General features: G+C 48.7%; 1 protein-coding gene across 3 annotated transcripts in view; it reads right to left on the bottom strand.

Moving 5' to 3' along the window:
* Nucleotides 1-16,492, bottom strand: part of LOC137420612 (cytoplasmic FMR1-interacting protein 2) — a 108,698-nt gene extending 92,206 nt beyond the window's left edge. For 2 of the 3 annotated variants that reach the window (XM_068105822.2, XM_078772491.1), the window contains exons 1-4: nucleotides 16,348-16,490; nucleotides 9,862-10,045; nucleotides 9,660-9,749; nucleotides 2,705-2,782 (exon numbers count right to left, since the gene is read on the bottom strand). In XM_068105822.2, coding sequence (XP_067961923.1) covers nucleotides 2,705-2,782; nucleotides 9,660-9,749; nucleotides 9,862-9,981 — 288 coding nt within the window. In that variant the 5' untranslated portion in view covers nucleotides 9,982-10,045; nucleotides 16,348-16,490. Of the gene's footprint in view, nucleotides 1-2,704; nucleotides 2,783-9,659; nucleotides 9,750-9,861; nucleotides 10,046-16,347 lie in introns of all 3 variants that reach the window. The other variant, XM_068105820.2, reaches the window with a different exon arrangement.
* Between the last annotated feature and the right edge of the window lie 246 nt (nucleotides 16,493-16,738).

Raw genomic sequence — 16,738 nt, 5'->3', positions numbered from 1 at the left:
GAGGTTGTGGGGTGACCGTCTGGGCTGCTTTTCATGCAGGGGGCAAAACTGACCTGGTTGTTCTGAATGGAAACCTGAACCAGTTCAAGTACAGGGCCATTCTGGAAGAAACATTGCTTCCATTTGCTCGTGCAGCCTTTCGAGGAAACTTTGTCTTCCAAGATGACAATGCACAGCCTCATCGTGCTCGCATGATCCAACACTTTCTTGCTGACCGTAGTGTAGAGCATATGGAGTGGCCTGCCATGTCCCCGGATATGAATCCGATAGAGAACTTGTGGGCAGAATTAATGCGTCAAATCGACCACTTGGACCAGCAGCCGACCTCTGTGGCGTGAATTGCAGCAGGCTATTGTCACTGCATGGCAAGCGATTCCTGTCCAAACCTTGGCAAATCTCGTGAACAGCATGCCTCAACGTGTACGGGCTCTCCTGAATGCTCGTGGGGGTTACACGAAGTACTGAACTGTAATTTTACTGTGCGTAATCCCAGTCGTAATTTAACTTTTGTTTTTGTTAATAAAAATTTGGGCTAATGTGCAAAATAAAGAGATACTTCTGGAAAACGTACAGAAGTTTAACACAGTACTGTCCATGAATTGAGTTCGATATCAGTTTACATCACTTTCAAGGATCAATTTATTTGTTTCGAAATGTCAAATGTGGTTTTTGTTTCTTTTAAAGGTCACATTAACAAAATCTAGAATAATTTCAACATAATTCCAATGAACTTTTGGTTCTAAGACATCTTGAAAAGTAAGTTAACCCCCACAAAAAAAAAATTCCATATTAAATGCCAAGTCTGTATATTGTTATGTCAGTGGGGTCGTGATGACTTTAGACCAGGTAGATTTGTATAGGTAGCCTGCTCAGATTGTCATGTCGAAACCACCATGTAATAAGTACTTGTTAGCCCGGATGTCGGATTAAGTGCATATTTCTCCGCGTCACGAGGGGACGGGGCATGTTAACTAGCTTTGGGAATAAGGGTAAATTATCCCTTGTACGTCGTTCCCTTGGTGATTATCATTTGCCCCTTTTGGCACCACACCATAGACACTAGTTAGAATTGCCATTAACCTACACTAAATAACAATAAAAACCAACCGAAAGCCAGGCATCAATCACACACATAGCTCAGGCAGGCCGAGAGCCACGCCCAGAAGGGCAGGAGTTGACCAACAGGAAGGCCGGGGTAAGAAGCAACTCGTTGATTGGTAGAGGGAAGGGCGAGTAGGAAGCATCACGCTGATTGGCAAGGCACAACCGACGATGTCAGAAGGCGGACTGCATGCTGATTGGTGGGGAGCTGGGCCTGTGGTGTTGGCCTGCGGAGATTGGAAGAAAAGGGCCGATGACGTCAGAGCGGGACGTTAAAAGACATCTCTAACAAGCATCTTCTCTCTTGCTCTCTTGCCTCTCTCTCTTGCCTTCTTCTCCCTCCCGCTCTTGTGCCTGCTCACATTCTGGACCTCGCGAACGATTGTGTGTGGACGACGGGCTCCAGGAAGCAATCGGACCAACCGTGTTCAGAGATGCCATCGGGATATGTGCAGAGGCAGCAGGAAGAGCCGCGGCCCAGGAACTGCGGTTCTCCGTGCGGACGAGCGTGTCGTGCGGACGATCCCCTTGTCCGCACGACACGCTCCGTGTGGACGAGCCCTCGCCCAACCCCCCCGAGCTGATCAGAGCTAAGTGCACAATAAACCACGCGTTTTTATTTTCCAGTTTATTTTAATCCTTCATCTGTTTTAAGTCTGGTGTGGGGGGGGGGGGGACGTCCCGTTTAGGAATTTAGTTTACCGTTGCGTTTCCTTGTTATCGGCATTTATTTTAATAAACCCTTTTGTTATTTTTGTACAACACTAAATCCATTTTTGTTCGATTTCTTTTCTGCAGGTTCAGGAACTGCCAGCAGACCACAAGTAAGCTCTTCAGTTACCACTTCTCCCTTTCTTCCCCCGCGTGTATAAAGTCCGCATTTGATCGTCGCCTCGGAGTTAAAGCTTGCTCGGATAATCTGTTTCCTGGTAAAGATTTTAATTGCTCGGAACAATATTCAATGACATAACAGCGTGATGAGCGCTGTCCCGATCTCCAGTGGACCGAAGTCCTAGACCAAAGCGTCACCTCCGTCCCGGAGGCCTCAGCCTGGCCACTCTGTCGATAGACATAGATTTCATTCTTTGGTCCACATTGGCTAAACATCAAGCAGAGCCGCCAATCCAGATTTCGGGCTTCTTTGCCCTCATCAGGATGGCATACTGCAAAAAAATCTAACCAATAAGGACCAAACTCGTCTATTAATATTATATATATATATATATATATATATATATATATTTCAATTATGTGGTCCTGAAAACAATAAAGCTTTTACGAAAATGGAGCAAAGATGGCCATCTCTCCAACTCCAAAATTGACTTGTGGCGGAAATAGCTCAAGCTTCAGTGGTATCCGATGTTACAAATCATCTTCCTTTATTTTACGATATGGAGTATGATATGTTGTGATGAATAAAATTTCTTTCAAAAATTCTAAAGTACATTTCCAAGACTGTGCCACAGCACATCGCTCACCAAAGCAGGGCTGAGAAAGGTACTCCTGCCTGGAGGGCAGGAGTGCCCACGAGCAATAATATTAATAACAATAATAAAAACTCAGTGGAATATAGGTTTGAGCTTTTGCATAAAGCAAACTTTACCTGAGGAATGGCTCGAGAACATGACCTCCAGCAATACAGCATCACTGCGTAGTCCTGACCCTCCTCCAGCATCTCATTCTGGGGAGAGAGGGCAAAGGGGAGGGGGTTAGGGTAAGGTTAGTAACAAAAGTGGCAGAAAACAATTTCACAACATGCTTTTTCACAATGTTTTATATTTAGGAGCACCTATAAGCTTATACTCTGAAAGGGTATAACCTTGTAGGTGCATACGACTGTCCAATGTTGTATCCATAAATCAATTCAACCTTATCAAGAGCCACAGAGGCATCTCCCTACTTATGCTACACCAAAAACATTTTGTGCGTCCAGCCTCGAGAATGTCCAGTGACATTCTCTTTAACGATCCTGTTTAAAAAGGCATCATAATCAGAAGTGATGACTTCATCATGTCCAATGTCACATCGATAACAGGTAGAATTGGTTTCTTGATCAATACGTTCACGTATGGAAATGACATTTTCTTCATTTGTCCCGTCTTGGATATTCATGCAGTCATTCATTCCATAACCATAATACTATAACATGCAATTTGAGGTCTGTCTCTCTGTGGCTGATGCATTCGGTCGTTACTTATCCAATCTTAACCAGATTGTCAGGGACACTAAAGGTCATAAAACAAAAGTTGTAGCAACTTGGTTCGTCCCCCAACCCGGCTACGAAGGTTCCCAAGGTAGGGGCCGAAGCAAATTCTCGACGCAAGCTAAGCAAATTCTCTACCTTAATTGTATTCCGAATACGAGGCCTTCACCTTATTTTCACACTCACATAGCATATGCTGCTTTTGACTCGAATGCAAAAAAATCCGGAGGACTTGCCGTGTTTTAAAAACGCCTATTGAGGTGTACAAGATATCAGCTGGAGCATCGCTGCACGTTATGGTGGTGCTTTTCGAAGGTCGATTCCAATAACAAAAGCAACTACGAAGCATCGGAAAATGCAAATCCCAATCGCGTCCGTTTGTATTCAGACGTCTTCTTCTTCCATAAGCTAAACATGATGAAAACAGATTTTTTTTTTAAACACACAAAATGAAAAGGGACGATTTTATGCAGCCTTGACCTTTGAGCTTTTGATCTAAAATAAATAATCAGGATCTAGCTTTTGATTGGTGAACTAATCGGATGAAAATTGACAATTTTATGTGACGCTAACCTTTAGACCAAATTATTAATTTGCCATATCCATATTCTCATAATAAAGCTTTGAAGAAAATTTGACGACAAAACTCAAATGGTTAAAAAAAAAAACACACACACACACACACACACACACACACACACACACACACACACACACACACACACACACACACACACACACACACACACACACACACACACACACACACACACACACACACACACACACACACACACACACACACACACAACAATGTGCGCCGAGTTGGTTCATCAAAAATGTAGTGGTTTGAGAGGGTCATTAACCAGTGTGGCAGCTACATTCAAATGTAAGGTGTGCACAGAGGGAGCTGCACATGGAGGAAATGTTGAGTTGGATCTTGGAGACGGCGTGAAGCTGGAAGGTGTGAAAACATTTTGCTACCTCGGAGACATGCTGAATGGAGAAGGTGGATCAGACTCGGCAACGGTTGCTGGAGTGAGATGTGCATGGAAGAAGTTTCGGGAACTGAGCGGTGTGCTGATGATGAGGGGAGTGTCGTTGAAGCTGAAGGGAAAGGTGTATGCTGCATGTGTGAGAAGTGTTATGATTTATGGGAGCGAGACATGGGTAATGAACGTAGAGCAGCAACGAAGGCTGGAAAGGGTGGAAATGCGAATGGTTCGACGGATGTGCGGAGTATCGTTGAGAGAGAGGAAGACAAATGATGAATTGCGAAAGATGATGGGAATAGAGCCTGTGATTGATGCTGTGAAGAGGAACAGGTTGAGATGGTTTGGTCATGTGTTGAGGAAGGATGAAAGTGACTGGTTGAGAAGAGTGATGGAAATGAATGTAGAAGGAAGTAGAGGACGGGGAAGACCGAGAAAGACTTGGCTAAAAATGGTGGAAGAAGAAATGTGGGCAAGGGGGTTAACAAGGGGAGATTTTTTTTTGTATACTGAATCGAGGCTCGTGAAAGAGCTAACATTTCTTTCACAAACAAATCAACCAGACAAACAAAATATACAAAAAGAGGGAGCGGAAGACAAGATGGGGAGAGAAGGGGAAGCACACAACCACAACATTTGAGAGCAGGGAGAAGTGTGGGATGGAGAGGGCTTGGGGGCAGGAGGCGTAGGAGGGGGAGGTATAAAACACAAGGGGACCGTGCAGAAAATAGGGCAAAATGGAGAAGATTGTCATGGGGACCGCAAGGCTAACCCCCGCTCTAGCAGGGAAAATGGCCTTAAAATGCCTGTTGTACTGTGTGTCGGTAAGACTGTATAAGAATACGTGCTCAGGTAAGTCTGCACTTTTGTGCTTTTTGACTTTGCTTGCTTTTGCTGTAAATACATGCCCTTTCACCTTTCATTTTGCTTTGTGAATAATGGCCTGTGAATCCGTGCCTGAAATTGCCTGCTTGTGTGATTAATTGTTACATTTTCCAATCTCTCGCTTATGTTCTTTCTTTCATCGATTCGCATAGCATGTACGTAATAGATGGACGTTAATTCTGCCCACTGTTTCACTTCATTAGTAGTTATTCAGCGTTTACCCATGGTTCGCTCGACTGTGGTAATAGTTGGAAGATGGGTGAACACTGATGGTGCGGACTTTTGTTGAGGTCATCAAGTCATCAACAAGTAACACGACATAAAAGGCCAGAGGACCCTATTGTACCTAATTATCCCAACCGGTGCCCGCGGTTGCTTAAAAACCCGGCGGGCCACGTTGTTATCCATGGCCTAGTGGCTTCAGGGTCGGTAGTAGTGATGGGTCAGAATGTGCACCTAGAGCGCCTGACGTGTTTTCTGATACACCGTAACAGTAGTATATTCCCCTCAAGACATATGACTTAATTGTGGCAGCGGTGAAAGGACTTGGAGACAATCTGTGGCAAAACTGAAGCTGCAAAACTCTAAAACAAAAATGTTTTTTGGAGTTGAACTCTTCAAATCGAATGCCACCATGACAACCGCTGTCACTGCACCAAGACATATGTGGATGGAACAACCTCACCAGCATGGTGTATGGGTGATACCAGATCGCCCGCATGCTGCGTGAAATTGCCACATGACAACTGCGTAAACTCACTGCTGTACCGTGCACGGTAACGACACAGAAGAACGGGCATTTTCAATCTGTTGTACACAAAGTTCATCACGAATACTTCTTGCTTGGCAGAGAAACAGCCATGGTTTTTTTGGGGGGTTTTTTTGTATACAAGATCGAGGCTCGTGAAAGAGCTAACATTAATCACACAAAAAGTGAAACCAACACATAAAACACAAAAAATAAGGGGAGCGGTAGACAAGATGGGGAGAGAGGGGGGAAGGACACAAACACAACATTTGATAGCAGGGACATCGGGAGAAATGTGGGAGGGAGAGGGCTTGAGGGGAATGTTATGGTCAAAGAGGGATAGATAGGTAACCTGCTCTACAGTGGCTGAAGGCAATGATATCAGGAAGTGAGCCGCATCATTTGATGGAATATCTTACTATAATTCACCACATGTGTCTGTCCGTCCGTTCGAAGGTACCGCAAAAACGGCTGAACCGATCGCAACGAAATTTTGGGTGGGTAATCCTGGGACCCCCTGGAGTAAAATAGGCTATATTGATTTTCCAATTTTTTCCCAATTTTCCAATTTCCAGTTTTTCCAATTTTCCCAAACCCCCTGGAGTAAAATAGGCTATATTGTTTTTCCAAATTTTTCCCAATTTTCCAATTTCCAGTTTTTCCAATTTTTCCAAACCCCCTGAGGTAAAATAGGCTATATTGTTTTTCCAATTTTTCCAATTTCAACTTTTCCCAATTTTCCCAAACACGATTGAATACTAGTTACTGGTATGAACAGTGATGTGGCTTTTATTGAAATTCTACAAATACTGTTTAGATTTTGATGATTTGCGTGTGATATGATTTAACGGATGTTTATATAAATCGTTTAAAATAAAAAAGCCTTAAATTTCTGATATTTTGCCTTTTCATTTGGGCCTCCCAATTGAAGCCTCGCCCATAGGGTGGGTACCGTTGCTAGTTACTCTAATTTCAAATCCTGGCTATGATATCCCAAAACATTCTATCAAAATAGCAACAACATGAACTAGAACGCCACTCAGTAGAGCGCATACTCCCGCCGTGGGTGTCAAGTTGGAATAGTACGATTTCACAAAAGTTTGAGGGAGTAGTTCAGTGACAACACAAGACAAGACAACACAAGACAGACACTGCACAGATATATATTTAGAATATATAGAAGATTAAAAACACCTCACAGCCACAAAACACGAAATTAAAAACACTTCACAGAGTTATGGATTTGTCACTTCCGTCTTTGTGGTTTTCATCCACTGGAAGCATTTTTAGTTCCATGTACTATTATTGTTATAGTTTGAGTGAAATGGAGATAACTGTCTTCAAAGGTAAAAATTAGTGTTTCAAAAGAAAAACGAAATGGATCGGGAGAAACCAGAAGAGGAGGAAGAAGAGGCTTGAGCGGATCAAGTGAGATCGGGAAAGGAAAGTCGATCTGCTTCGAGGTGTCGAGCGGACGCTGGTGGACGTTGGTCACGAGCCAATATTGGTTTCCCCAGGAAAGGGATTCCTGTGACAGTGTCGTTATTGTTGTTGCAGATAAACCTGCGTGACGGGTTTTGCTTTTGGTTCCGAAAGTGAATCATTGCTGGAGAGCAGGTACGCCTCCATTACAGGCCCGTCCGCCATTTCACCTCGCACCAGCGATTCGCCTGGTTCTCGTGTGCGTTGTGGATTTCGCTTGGGAATTCGCGGTTCTCCGTTTGGGAACTGCTGCTCGTTCATGTCAGCGTCATTGTCTGGTGAACCGAAGGTGTGAATTCCCAGTCGCCTTTTGGGTGAACTTTTGCCTGACCGACGTCGGCCCGACCTCTCGCCCAGCGGCTCTTCTGCAGCGTCAACTGTCAGCCATCCTGGGTTCAGGTCTCAGTTTGACATTTTTTCTTGTGAACACCGGAGCGTGGATCGAATTTGGCCTGGTGCCGTGACAGTGACTTTGGGGGTGTTACAGTTCGCTCACGTGGAGTACCATGAGTTATTGAGTTAAGAAACTGGTGGTACCATCATCGGAATTATATGGTGTTTGCTGTGTAATTGAGGTTTTCTTGTACTTGCGCAAGTTGTTATTATTGTGCGATTTTAATACAATACTTGGGTTTTGTATCGATTGATTGGTGTGGTTTCACCATTGGTCATTGGCACACATAATAGCACATCTTTCTGCCGTGACTCCTTTCGGGGCTCGGAGGGACACCGTGACCGGGGTTTGGGGAGGAGCACGTAACAACAGCCACGAAACACGAAATTAAAAACACCCTCACAGCCACAAAACACGAAATTAAAAACACCTCACAGCCACGAAATTAAAAACACCTCACCACCACGTCATTTTACACCTGACCACCACATAATTCAAAATACCTCACCACCACGTGATTCAAAACCACCACCACGTTAATAAAAACACTTCACAACCAAGGAAACAAAAGTTTCAGGGAGTAGTTCAGTGACAACAGACACTGCCCAGATATATAGATATATAGATAAATAAACCTGAAAATCGCAGAGCCAGAATTATTTTTTGGTCTGGGAAGCCCATGCGAGATTTCTTCTTCTTCAGCCTCTCACAACCATGGGTGAATATGCGATCTTTTTTTAAAAGTTCGAATTTTGCCAAATCTGTTTTATTCGTTTGTTAACATACCTCAGCCATTGACAAATCTGGAATTATAATTTTATTTGAGGTTCAAATTAACCCGGGACATTGTGTCAAACGATGCCTGCAAGTCTGTACATGTGATAAATTAATTAATCGTCCACAGTCGAAGACTCTTCTTCTTCACACAATAACAACTTCCAGCTTCCAGACCGTACATCCAATCATCTTCAACTTTTGCACACTTGTTACTCTTCATGACTTCTACTACAGTATGACGTTTCACGTCGATCAACGAAGTGGTTCAAGAGATATAAATGTTTTTATTATTTGCGTTTAATTAACGATATCTGCCAAACCACGTGACCTATCGCAAATTCCAAAAGGACATTTTAGTAGACTGATATGCTGAACAGATCTATGAACTTTCCCCTCGATTGGATCACAAATGAGGGAGGAGCTAGGTTTTAAATGTTTGTGCTTAAATACATCATAACTCTGAAACATGTGATGCATGACGTCATGCTCGTTGACCTTTTTGTTCGTCATGGGTAGGCGATTCTGCCTGCAAAGTTTGGCCTCAATCTTTTCAGGCGTTTTGGAGAAAATTGGATTTTAGTGTTTTTCACTCAAAACAATATGGCGGCCGAACCACGTGAACTGCGACATCATAATTACCATTAAAATATTCTGCAGACCGAGTCCTTCCAATGGTAAAAATTTGTTCTTAATCGGTCCAATTATTGCAGAGAAAATGGTTTTTAAAGGAAAACAGAAAAAAAATTCCCCAAAAAATTCCTGGATCCGGAATAATATCCTGAGCTTCACCAAAAACGAATCAATTCTTCCTTATCCCAAGGGCAATAATCCCACGAACTTTCATCCAAATCCGTTCAGAACTTTTCCAGATATCTTGTTCACAAACACCGACACACCGACACACACACACACACACACACACACACACACACACACACACACACACACACACACACACACACACACACACACACACACACACACACACACACACACACACACCGTTTGACATTGTGACCACCATGCAAATTAGAGCCAAGTACACCTCCTATTTGCATCCATGCATGCCTCCCTTACCATACTGGAATGAATTGTTGCTTGTTCAATGTAGCGAGCGATGCCCGTCACAAACGCATTCCTGTCTTCAAAGTTCGTGTCAAAGTTTGCCTGACAAAAGACACAGGGATCAAAGATTGTGGATAATATAAGCTGCGTTTCTACAAATCGTTCAGAGGAGCCGCATTGCCAGGACGGTAATCAGGTGAACAAGCAGGTGTACCTGGTACATGATTGAAGCAGGCGGTGGCTCAATGCACGGCTGCTGATCTGGCAAAGGTAGCTCCTCGAGCAGGTCAACATTGGACAGTGCGTCCTCCAAGCTTACATGTGCCGTCGCCATGGCAGGCAGCTTGGTGTGATCAACCGGAAGCTGTACTTGGTGATCGCTGAAGGTGTAGAAACTACTGGAGTAATGGGTACGAGGTACAGGGAAATACAGGCCCAGGTAAGATTAAAATACACAAAATTAGCAGAAAAACACATGTACAGTATTGTTTTTTTGAACTAACGTTTTTGTACAATAATTATTGCAGTTTGCTCACAAATATTGTTATGGTTGTCCGTGGGTGGACAGGAGATGAAACCTTCCACACGGACATTCACCAATTTAGCGACAGAGTCCGTCCGTCTCACTGTGACGCCGTCTGCTGGTCAAGGCCAAAACATCTTTATTTTGGTTTCCGATTTGCACACTTCCAATGAGCTCCGTCGCCTGCAGCAGGTGTGTCCATCTAAACGTCTAAAATCTAAAGGATGGAGTTCGAGCGTTACAGGTCACAAGACTGAAAATGTAACCTTTCCCTGCACGGTAATGCTTGTGGGGGGCGCGATGGTCTTGGGAAGAGAGAGGGAAGGAGGGATAGAGAGGGGAGGACGAGAGGGAGGTAGGGTGAGAGAGAGGAAGGGTGAGAGGGAGGAAGGGTGAGAGAGGAAGGGTGAGAGGGAGGAAGGGTGAGAGAGAGGAAGGGTGAGAGGGAGGAAGGGTGAGAGAGAGGAAGGGTGAGAGAGAGGAAGGGTGAGAGGGAGGAAGGGTGAGAGAGAGGAAGGGTGAGAGGGAGGAAGGGTGAGAGAGAGGAAGGGTGAGAGGGAGGAAGGGTGAGAGGGAGGAAGGGTGAGAGGGAGGAAGGGTGAGAGGGAGGAAGGGTGAGAGAGAGGAAGGGTGAGAGAGAGGAAGGGTGAGAGGGAGGAAGGGTGAGAGAGGAAGGGTGAGAGGGAGGAAGGGTGAGAGGGAGGAAGGGTGAGAGAGAGGAAGGGTGAGAGGGAGGAAGGGTGAGAGGGAGGAAGGGTGAGAGAGAGGAAGGGTGAGAGGGAGGAAGGGTGAGAGGGAGGAAGGGTGAGGGAGAGGATGGGTGAGAGAGAGGAAGGGTGAGGGAGAGGATGGGTGAGAGGGAGGAAGGGTGAGAGAGGAAGGGTGAGAGGGAGGAAGGGTGAGAGGGAGGAAGGGTGAGAGGGAGGAAGGGTGAGAGAGAGGAAGGGTGAGAGGGAGGAAGGGTGAGAGGGAGGAAGGGTGAGAGGGAGGAAGGGTGAGAGAGAGGAAGGGTGAGAGGGAGGAAGGGTGAGGGAGAGGATGGGTGAGAGAGAGGAAGGGTGAGGAAGAGGAAGGGTGAGAGAGAGGAAGGGTGAGAGGGAGGAAGGGTGAGAGGGAGGAAGGGTGAGAGGGCAGAAAGGTGTGAGGGAGGAAGGGTGAGAGGGAGGTAGGGTGAGAGGGAGGAAGGGTGAGAGAGAGGATGGGTGAGAGGGAGGAAGGGTGAGAGAGAGGAAGAGTGAGAGGGAGGAAGGGTGAGAAGGAGGAAGGGTGAGGGAGGAAGGGTGAGGGAGGAAGGGTGAGAGGGAGGAAGGGTGAGAGAGAGGATGGGTGAGGGAGGATGGGTGAGGGAGGATGGGTGAGGGAGGAAGGGTGAGAGGGAGGAAGGGTGAGAGGGAGGAAGGGTGAGAGGGCAGAAAGGTGTGAGGGAGGAAGGGTGAGAGGGAGGTAGGGTGAGAGGGCAGAAAGGTGTGAGGAAGGGTGAGAGGGCAGAAACGTGAGGTAGGAAGGGTGAGAGGGCAGAAAGGTGTGAGGGAGGAAGGGTGAGAGGAAGGGTGAGAGGAAGGGTGAGAGGGAGGAAGGGTGAGAGGGCAGAAAGGTGTGAGGAAGGAAGGGAGAGTGTGAGGGCAGAAAGGTGTGAGGGAGGAAGGGAGGAAGTTAGAAATTCAGGTGTGAGGGAGGAAGGGAGGATGTTAGAAATTCAGGTGTGTGGGGGCACCACTACATCACGTCATGGTATTCAGGTATGTGGGGGCACCGCTACATCTTGTCATGGTATTCAGGTGTGTGGGGGCACCCCTACATCATGTCATGGTATTCAGGTGTGTGGGGACACCGCTACATCATGTCATGGTATTCAGGTTTGTGGGAGCACCGCTACAACATGTCATTCAGGTGTGTGGGGGCACCGCTACATCATGTCATGGCATTCAGGTGTGGGGCACCGTTGCATCATGTCATGGTATTCAGGTGTGTGGAGGCACCGCTACATCTTGTCATGGTATTCAGGTGTGTGGGGGCACCGCTACATCATGTCATGGTATTCAGGTGTGTGGAGGCACTGCTGCACAATGTCATGGCATTCAGGTGTGGGGCACCGCTGCATCATGTCATGGTATTCAGGTGTGTGGGGGCACCGCTACATCATGTCATGGTATTCAGGTGTGTGGGGGCACCGCTACATCATGTCATGGTATTCAGGTGTGTGGAGGCACCGCTACATCTTGTCATGGTATTCAGGTGTGTGGGGGCACCGCTACATCTTGTCATGGTATTCAGGTGTGTGGGGCACCGCTACATCTTGTCATGGTATTCAGGTGTGTGGAGGCACCGCTACATCTTGTCATGGTATTCAGGTGTGTGGGGGCACCGCTACATCATGTCATGGTATTCAGGTGTGTGGGGGCACCGCTACATCATGCCATGGTATTCAGGTGTGTGGAGGCACCGCTACATCATGTCATGGTATTCAGGTGTGTGGGGGCACCGTTGCATCATGTCATGGTATTCAGGTGTGTGGAGGCACCGCTACATCTTGTCATGGTATTCAGGTGTGTGGGGGCACCGCTACATCATGTCATGGTATTCAGGTGTGTGGAGGCACTGCTGCACAATGTCATGGCATTCAGGTGTGGGGCACCGCTGCATCATGTCATGGTATTCAGGTGTGTGGGGGCACCGCTACAACATGTCATTCAGGTGTGTGGGGGCACCGCTACATCATGTCATGGTATTCAGGTGTGTGGGGGCACCGCTACATCATGTCATGGCATTCAGGTGTGGGGCACCGCTGCATCATGTCATGGTATTCAGGTGTGTGGAGGCACTGCTGCACAATGTCATGGCATTCAGGTGTGTGGGGCACCGCTGCATCATGTCATGGTATTCAGGTGTGTGGGGGCACTGCTACATGATGTCATGGTATTCAGGTGTGTGGCGGCACTGCTGCACAATGTCATGGCATTCAGGTGTGTGGGGCACTGCTGCATCATGTCATGGTATTCAGGTGTGTGGCGGCACTGCTACATCATGTCATGGTATTCAGGTGTGTGGGGGCACAGCTACATCATGTCATTCAGGTGTGTGGGGGAACCGCTACATCATGTCATGGTATTCAGGTGTGTGGGGGCACCGCTACATCATGTCATGGTATTCAGGTGTGTGGGGTGGTTGTTGCTATTCCACGGTCCTTGCGTAATATCAAATGCAACACCAGGTAAGGCAAGGGTGCTAATTATTCAGGGAATGCCAAGAAAGTCAATCGGTCAAGGTACTGCCGCCATCGAAAGGTGCACTCTGCTGGAAAAAAGAAAATACCGTGGAATCATTAAGATTCAAAATGCAATTCGGACAAAGGCAGCATGCTCCGAGATGCAGCACTCCCTGCTGACACCCAATCAAACTCAGGAAAGATAACTCGAAGGCAAAAAGGTTACCATGCAACTCACATTCCCACGTTCCCGCGATCCCTTCATGTACAGATGGGAAGAGGCGCTGGATTTCTTTTTCAGAAATGAGGATGAAGATAGAGGAGAGGAGGGTACAGGGGGAGAGGAGGTTACAGGGGGAGAGGAGGGTACAGGGGGAGAGGAGGGTACAGGGGGAGAGGAGGGTACAGGGTGTGAGGCGGGTACAGGGGGAGAGGAGGGTACAGGGGGAGAGGAGGGTACAGGGGGAGAGGAGGGTACAGGGGGAGAGGCGGGTACAGGGGGAGAGGAGGGTACAGGGGGAGAGGCGGGTACAGGGGGAGAGGCGGGTACAGGGGGAGAGGCGGGTACAGGGGGAGAGGAGGGTACAGGGGGAGAGGAGGGTACAGGGGGAGAGGAGGGTACAGGGGGAGAGGAGGGTACAGGGGGAGAGGCGGGTACAGGGGGAGAGGCGGGTACAGGGGGAGAGGCGGGTACAGGGGGAGAGGAGGGTACAGGGGGAGAGGCGGGTACAGGGGGAGAGGCGGGTACAGGGGGAGAGGCGGGTACAGGGGGAGAGGAGGGTACAGGGGGAGAGGAGGGTACAGGGGGAGAGGAGGGTACAGGGGGAGAGGCGGGTACAGGGGGAGAAGAGGGTACAGGGGGAGAGGAGGGTACAGGGGGAGAGGAGGGTACAGGGGGAGAGGAGGGTAAAGGGGGAGAGGAGGTTACAGGGGGAGAGGAGGGTACAGGGTGTGAGGAGGGTACAGGGAGAGAGGAGGGTACAGGGGGAGAGGAGGGTACAGGGGGAGAGGAGGGTACAGGGGGAGAGGAGGGTACAGGGGGAGAGGAGGGTACAGGGGGAGAGGAGGGTACAGGGGGAGAGGAGGGTACAGGGGGAGAGGAGGGTACAGGGGGAGAGGAGGGTACAGGGGGAGAGGAGGGTACAGGGGGAGAGGAGGGTACAGGGGGACAGGAGGGTACAGGGGGAGAGGAGGGTACAGGGGGAGAGGAGGGTACAGGGGGACAGGAGGGTACAGGGGGACAGGAGGTTACAGGGGGAGAGGAGGGTACAGGGGGAGAGGAGGTTACAGGGGGAGAGGAGGGTACAGGGGGAGAGGAGGGTACAGGGGGAGAGGAGGGTAGAGGGGAGAGGAGGGTACAGGAGGAGAGGAGGGTACAGGGGGAGAGGAGGGTACAGGGGGAGAGGTGGAAGAAGTAGAGAGAGAAGGGGAAAAGAGGTTAAGGGGTGATAGTTGGAGGTGAGGTGGGAGATGAGGAGCGTATATTTGTGGCGAGGGAGGACGAGCCAGGTGAGGAGGCTACAGAAGGGGGCAGTCAGGGAGGGAAGGAGGGTATAATTGTGGTGAGGAAGTGGAGCAGGGGGAGGAAGTGGAGCAGGGGGAGGAAGTGGAGCAGGGGGGAAGGAAGTGGAGCAGGGGGAGGAAGTGGAGCAGGGGATGAAGTGGAGCAGGGGAGTAAGTGGAGCAGGGGGAGGAAGTGGAGCAGGGGGAGGGGGAAGTGGAGCAGGGGGGGAAGTGGAGCAGGGGGAGGGGGAGGAAGTGGAGCAGGGGGTGGGGGAGGAAGTGGAGCAGGGGGAGGGGGAGGAAGTGGAGCAGGGGGAGGGGAGGAAGTGGAGCAGGGGGTGGGGAGGAAGTGGAGCAGGGAGTGGGGAGGAGGTGGAGCAGGGGGATGAAGTGGAGCAGGGGGGAGGAAGTGGAGCAGGGGGAGGAAGTGGAGCAGGGGGTGGGGGAGGAAGTGGAGCAGGGGGAGGGGGAGGAAGTGGAGCAGGGGGAGGGGGAGGAAGTGGAGCAGGGGGAGGAAGTGGAGCAGGGGTGGGGGGAGGAAGTGGAGCAGGGGATGAAGTGGAGCAGGGGTGGGGAGGAAGTGGAGCAGGGGGAGGAAGTGGAGCAGGGGGAGGAAGTGGAGCAGGGGGAGGAAGTGGAGCAGGGGGGAGGAAGTGGAGCAGTGGGGAGGGGGAAGAAGTGGAGCAGGGGGAGGAGGAAGTGGAGCAGGGGGAGGAGGAAGTGGAGCAGGGGGAGGAGGAAGTGGAGCAGGGGGTGGGGGGAGGAAGTGGAGCAGGGGGTGGGGGAGGAAGTGGAGCAGGGGGTGGGGGGAGGAAGTTTTAGCTGTGGGGAGGGAGGAGGAGCCGGGGGGGCAGTGGGGTTTAAAGGTGTGGGAAAGGGGGGGGCGGTGATAAATCCCTCTATATTGGTGTATGTAATAAATAGATAGCTATATTCAGACGTCCAGCATAATCATAACTCAAATAACATAATCCCCAATCAATGTGTGCAAGCTAACAGGACAGTCGGCTTAAGACGACCTCTGACGGACAGCGAGGTGTGGGGACCAAGCCCCGGCACTGCGGTGTCTGGTCATCATTTGGACAACAGCTGATGACGAGTGAGACAAACATATTTTAATGACAATAACAATGATCACCACAAATCAATACTTCGTGCTCATCATCGTACCATATACTACCACAGTACACACCACACCTGAGCAGCGTGTCAACGGTTTTCATTGAATCTTTCATGCATTCCGTGTTAGTTATAAAGATCGAAATTAATTAATGGATGGACAGAGACAGACATCGGGACAGAATGAGACACCGAGACCAATGTGTGAACAAGAGGCAACGAGATGAGCGTGAATGAAGACCGAGGGAGCAGTGAGGAGAGCACGAATGGGAGGATGAAGAGGAAGAATAAAGACAAACAGGTTCATTCTCAAAAATCTCAAAAAATAACATTTGCACGAAGGTGCGAACCGTGACAACAGGGATTCTTCTTCTTCCTTCTCCTCCTCTTCCTCTTCTTGTCTTTACCTCTCGTATCTTCACAACGCGCCCGTTTTTTTCGCTTCACCACTTCCTCTCCTCTGCTCGTTTCGTTTTCTCCTGCCGCCTGAATCTCCTCCCATAATACCTCCTCTTCTTCCTCATTCGATCATCCAGGCACATGCTGCACGATCCACACGATCACGATCCCTGCTTGTTTCATTTCAATTTTTAACTTGGTCTCATTTTCACTTTCATTCCTTCTTTCTTTTCATATTTTTCTCCTTCCTCCACAATCATGTTACGTCGGTCTACCTGTAATGTGTAGTTCCAGTCAGAAGCATTACGGTTCCCCATAGGCCGACCCAGAATGTGTGGACAG

Source organism: Myxine glutinosa, chromosome 2 (assembly GCF_964187855.1).
Source record: "Myxine glutinosa chromosome 2, kmMyxGlut1.1, whole genome shotgun sequence".
Classification (NCBI taxonomy): domain Eukaryota; kingdom Metazoa; phylum Chordata; class Myxini; order Myxiniformes; family Myxinidae; genus Myxine; species Myxine glutinosa.
The sequence above is the reverse complement of the archived record's forward strand: the minus strand, read 5'-3'. Positions and strand labels throughout refer to the sequence as shown.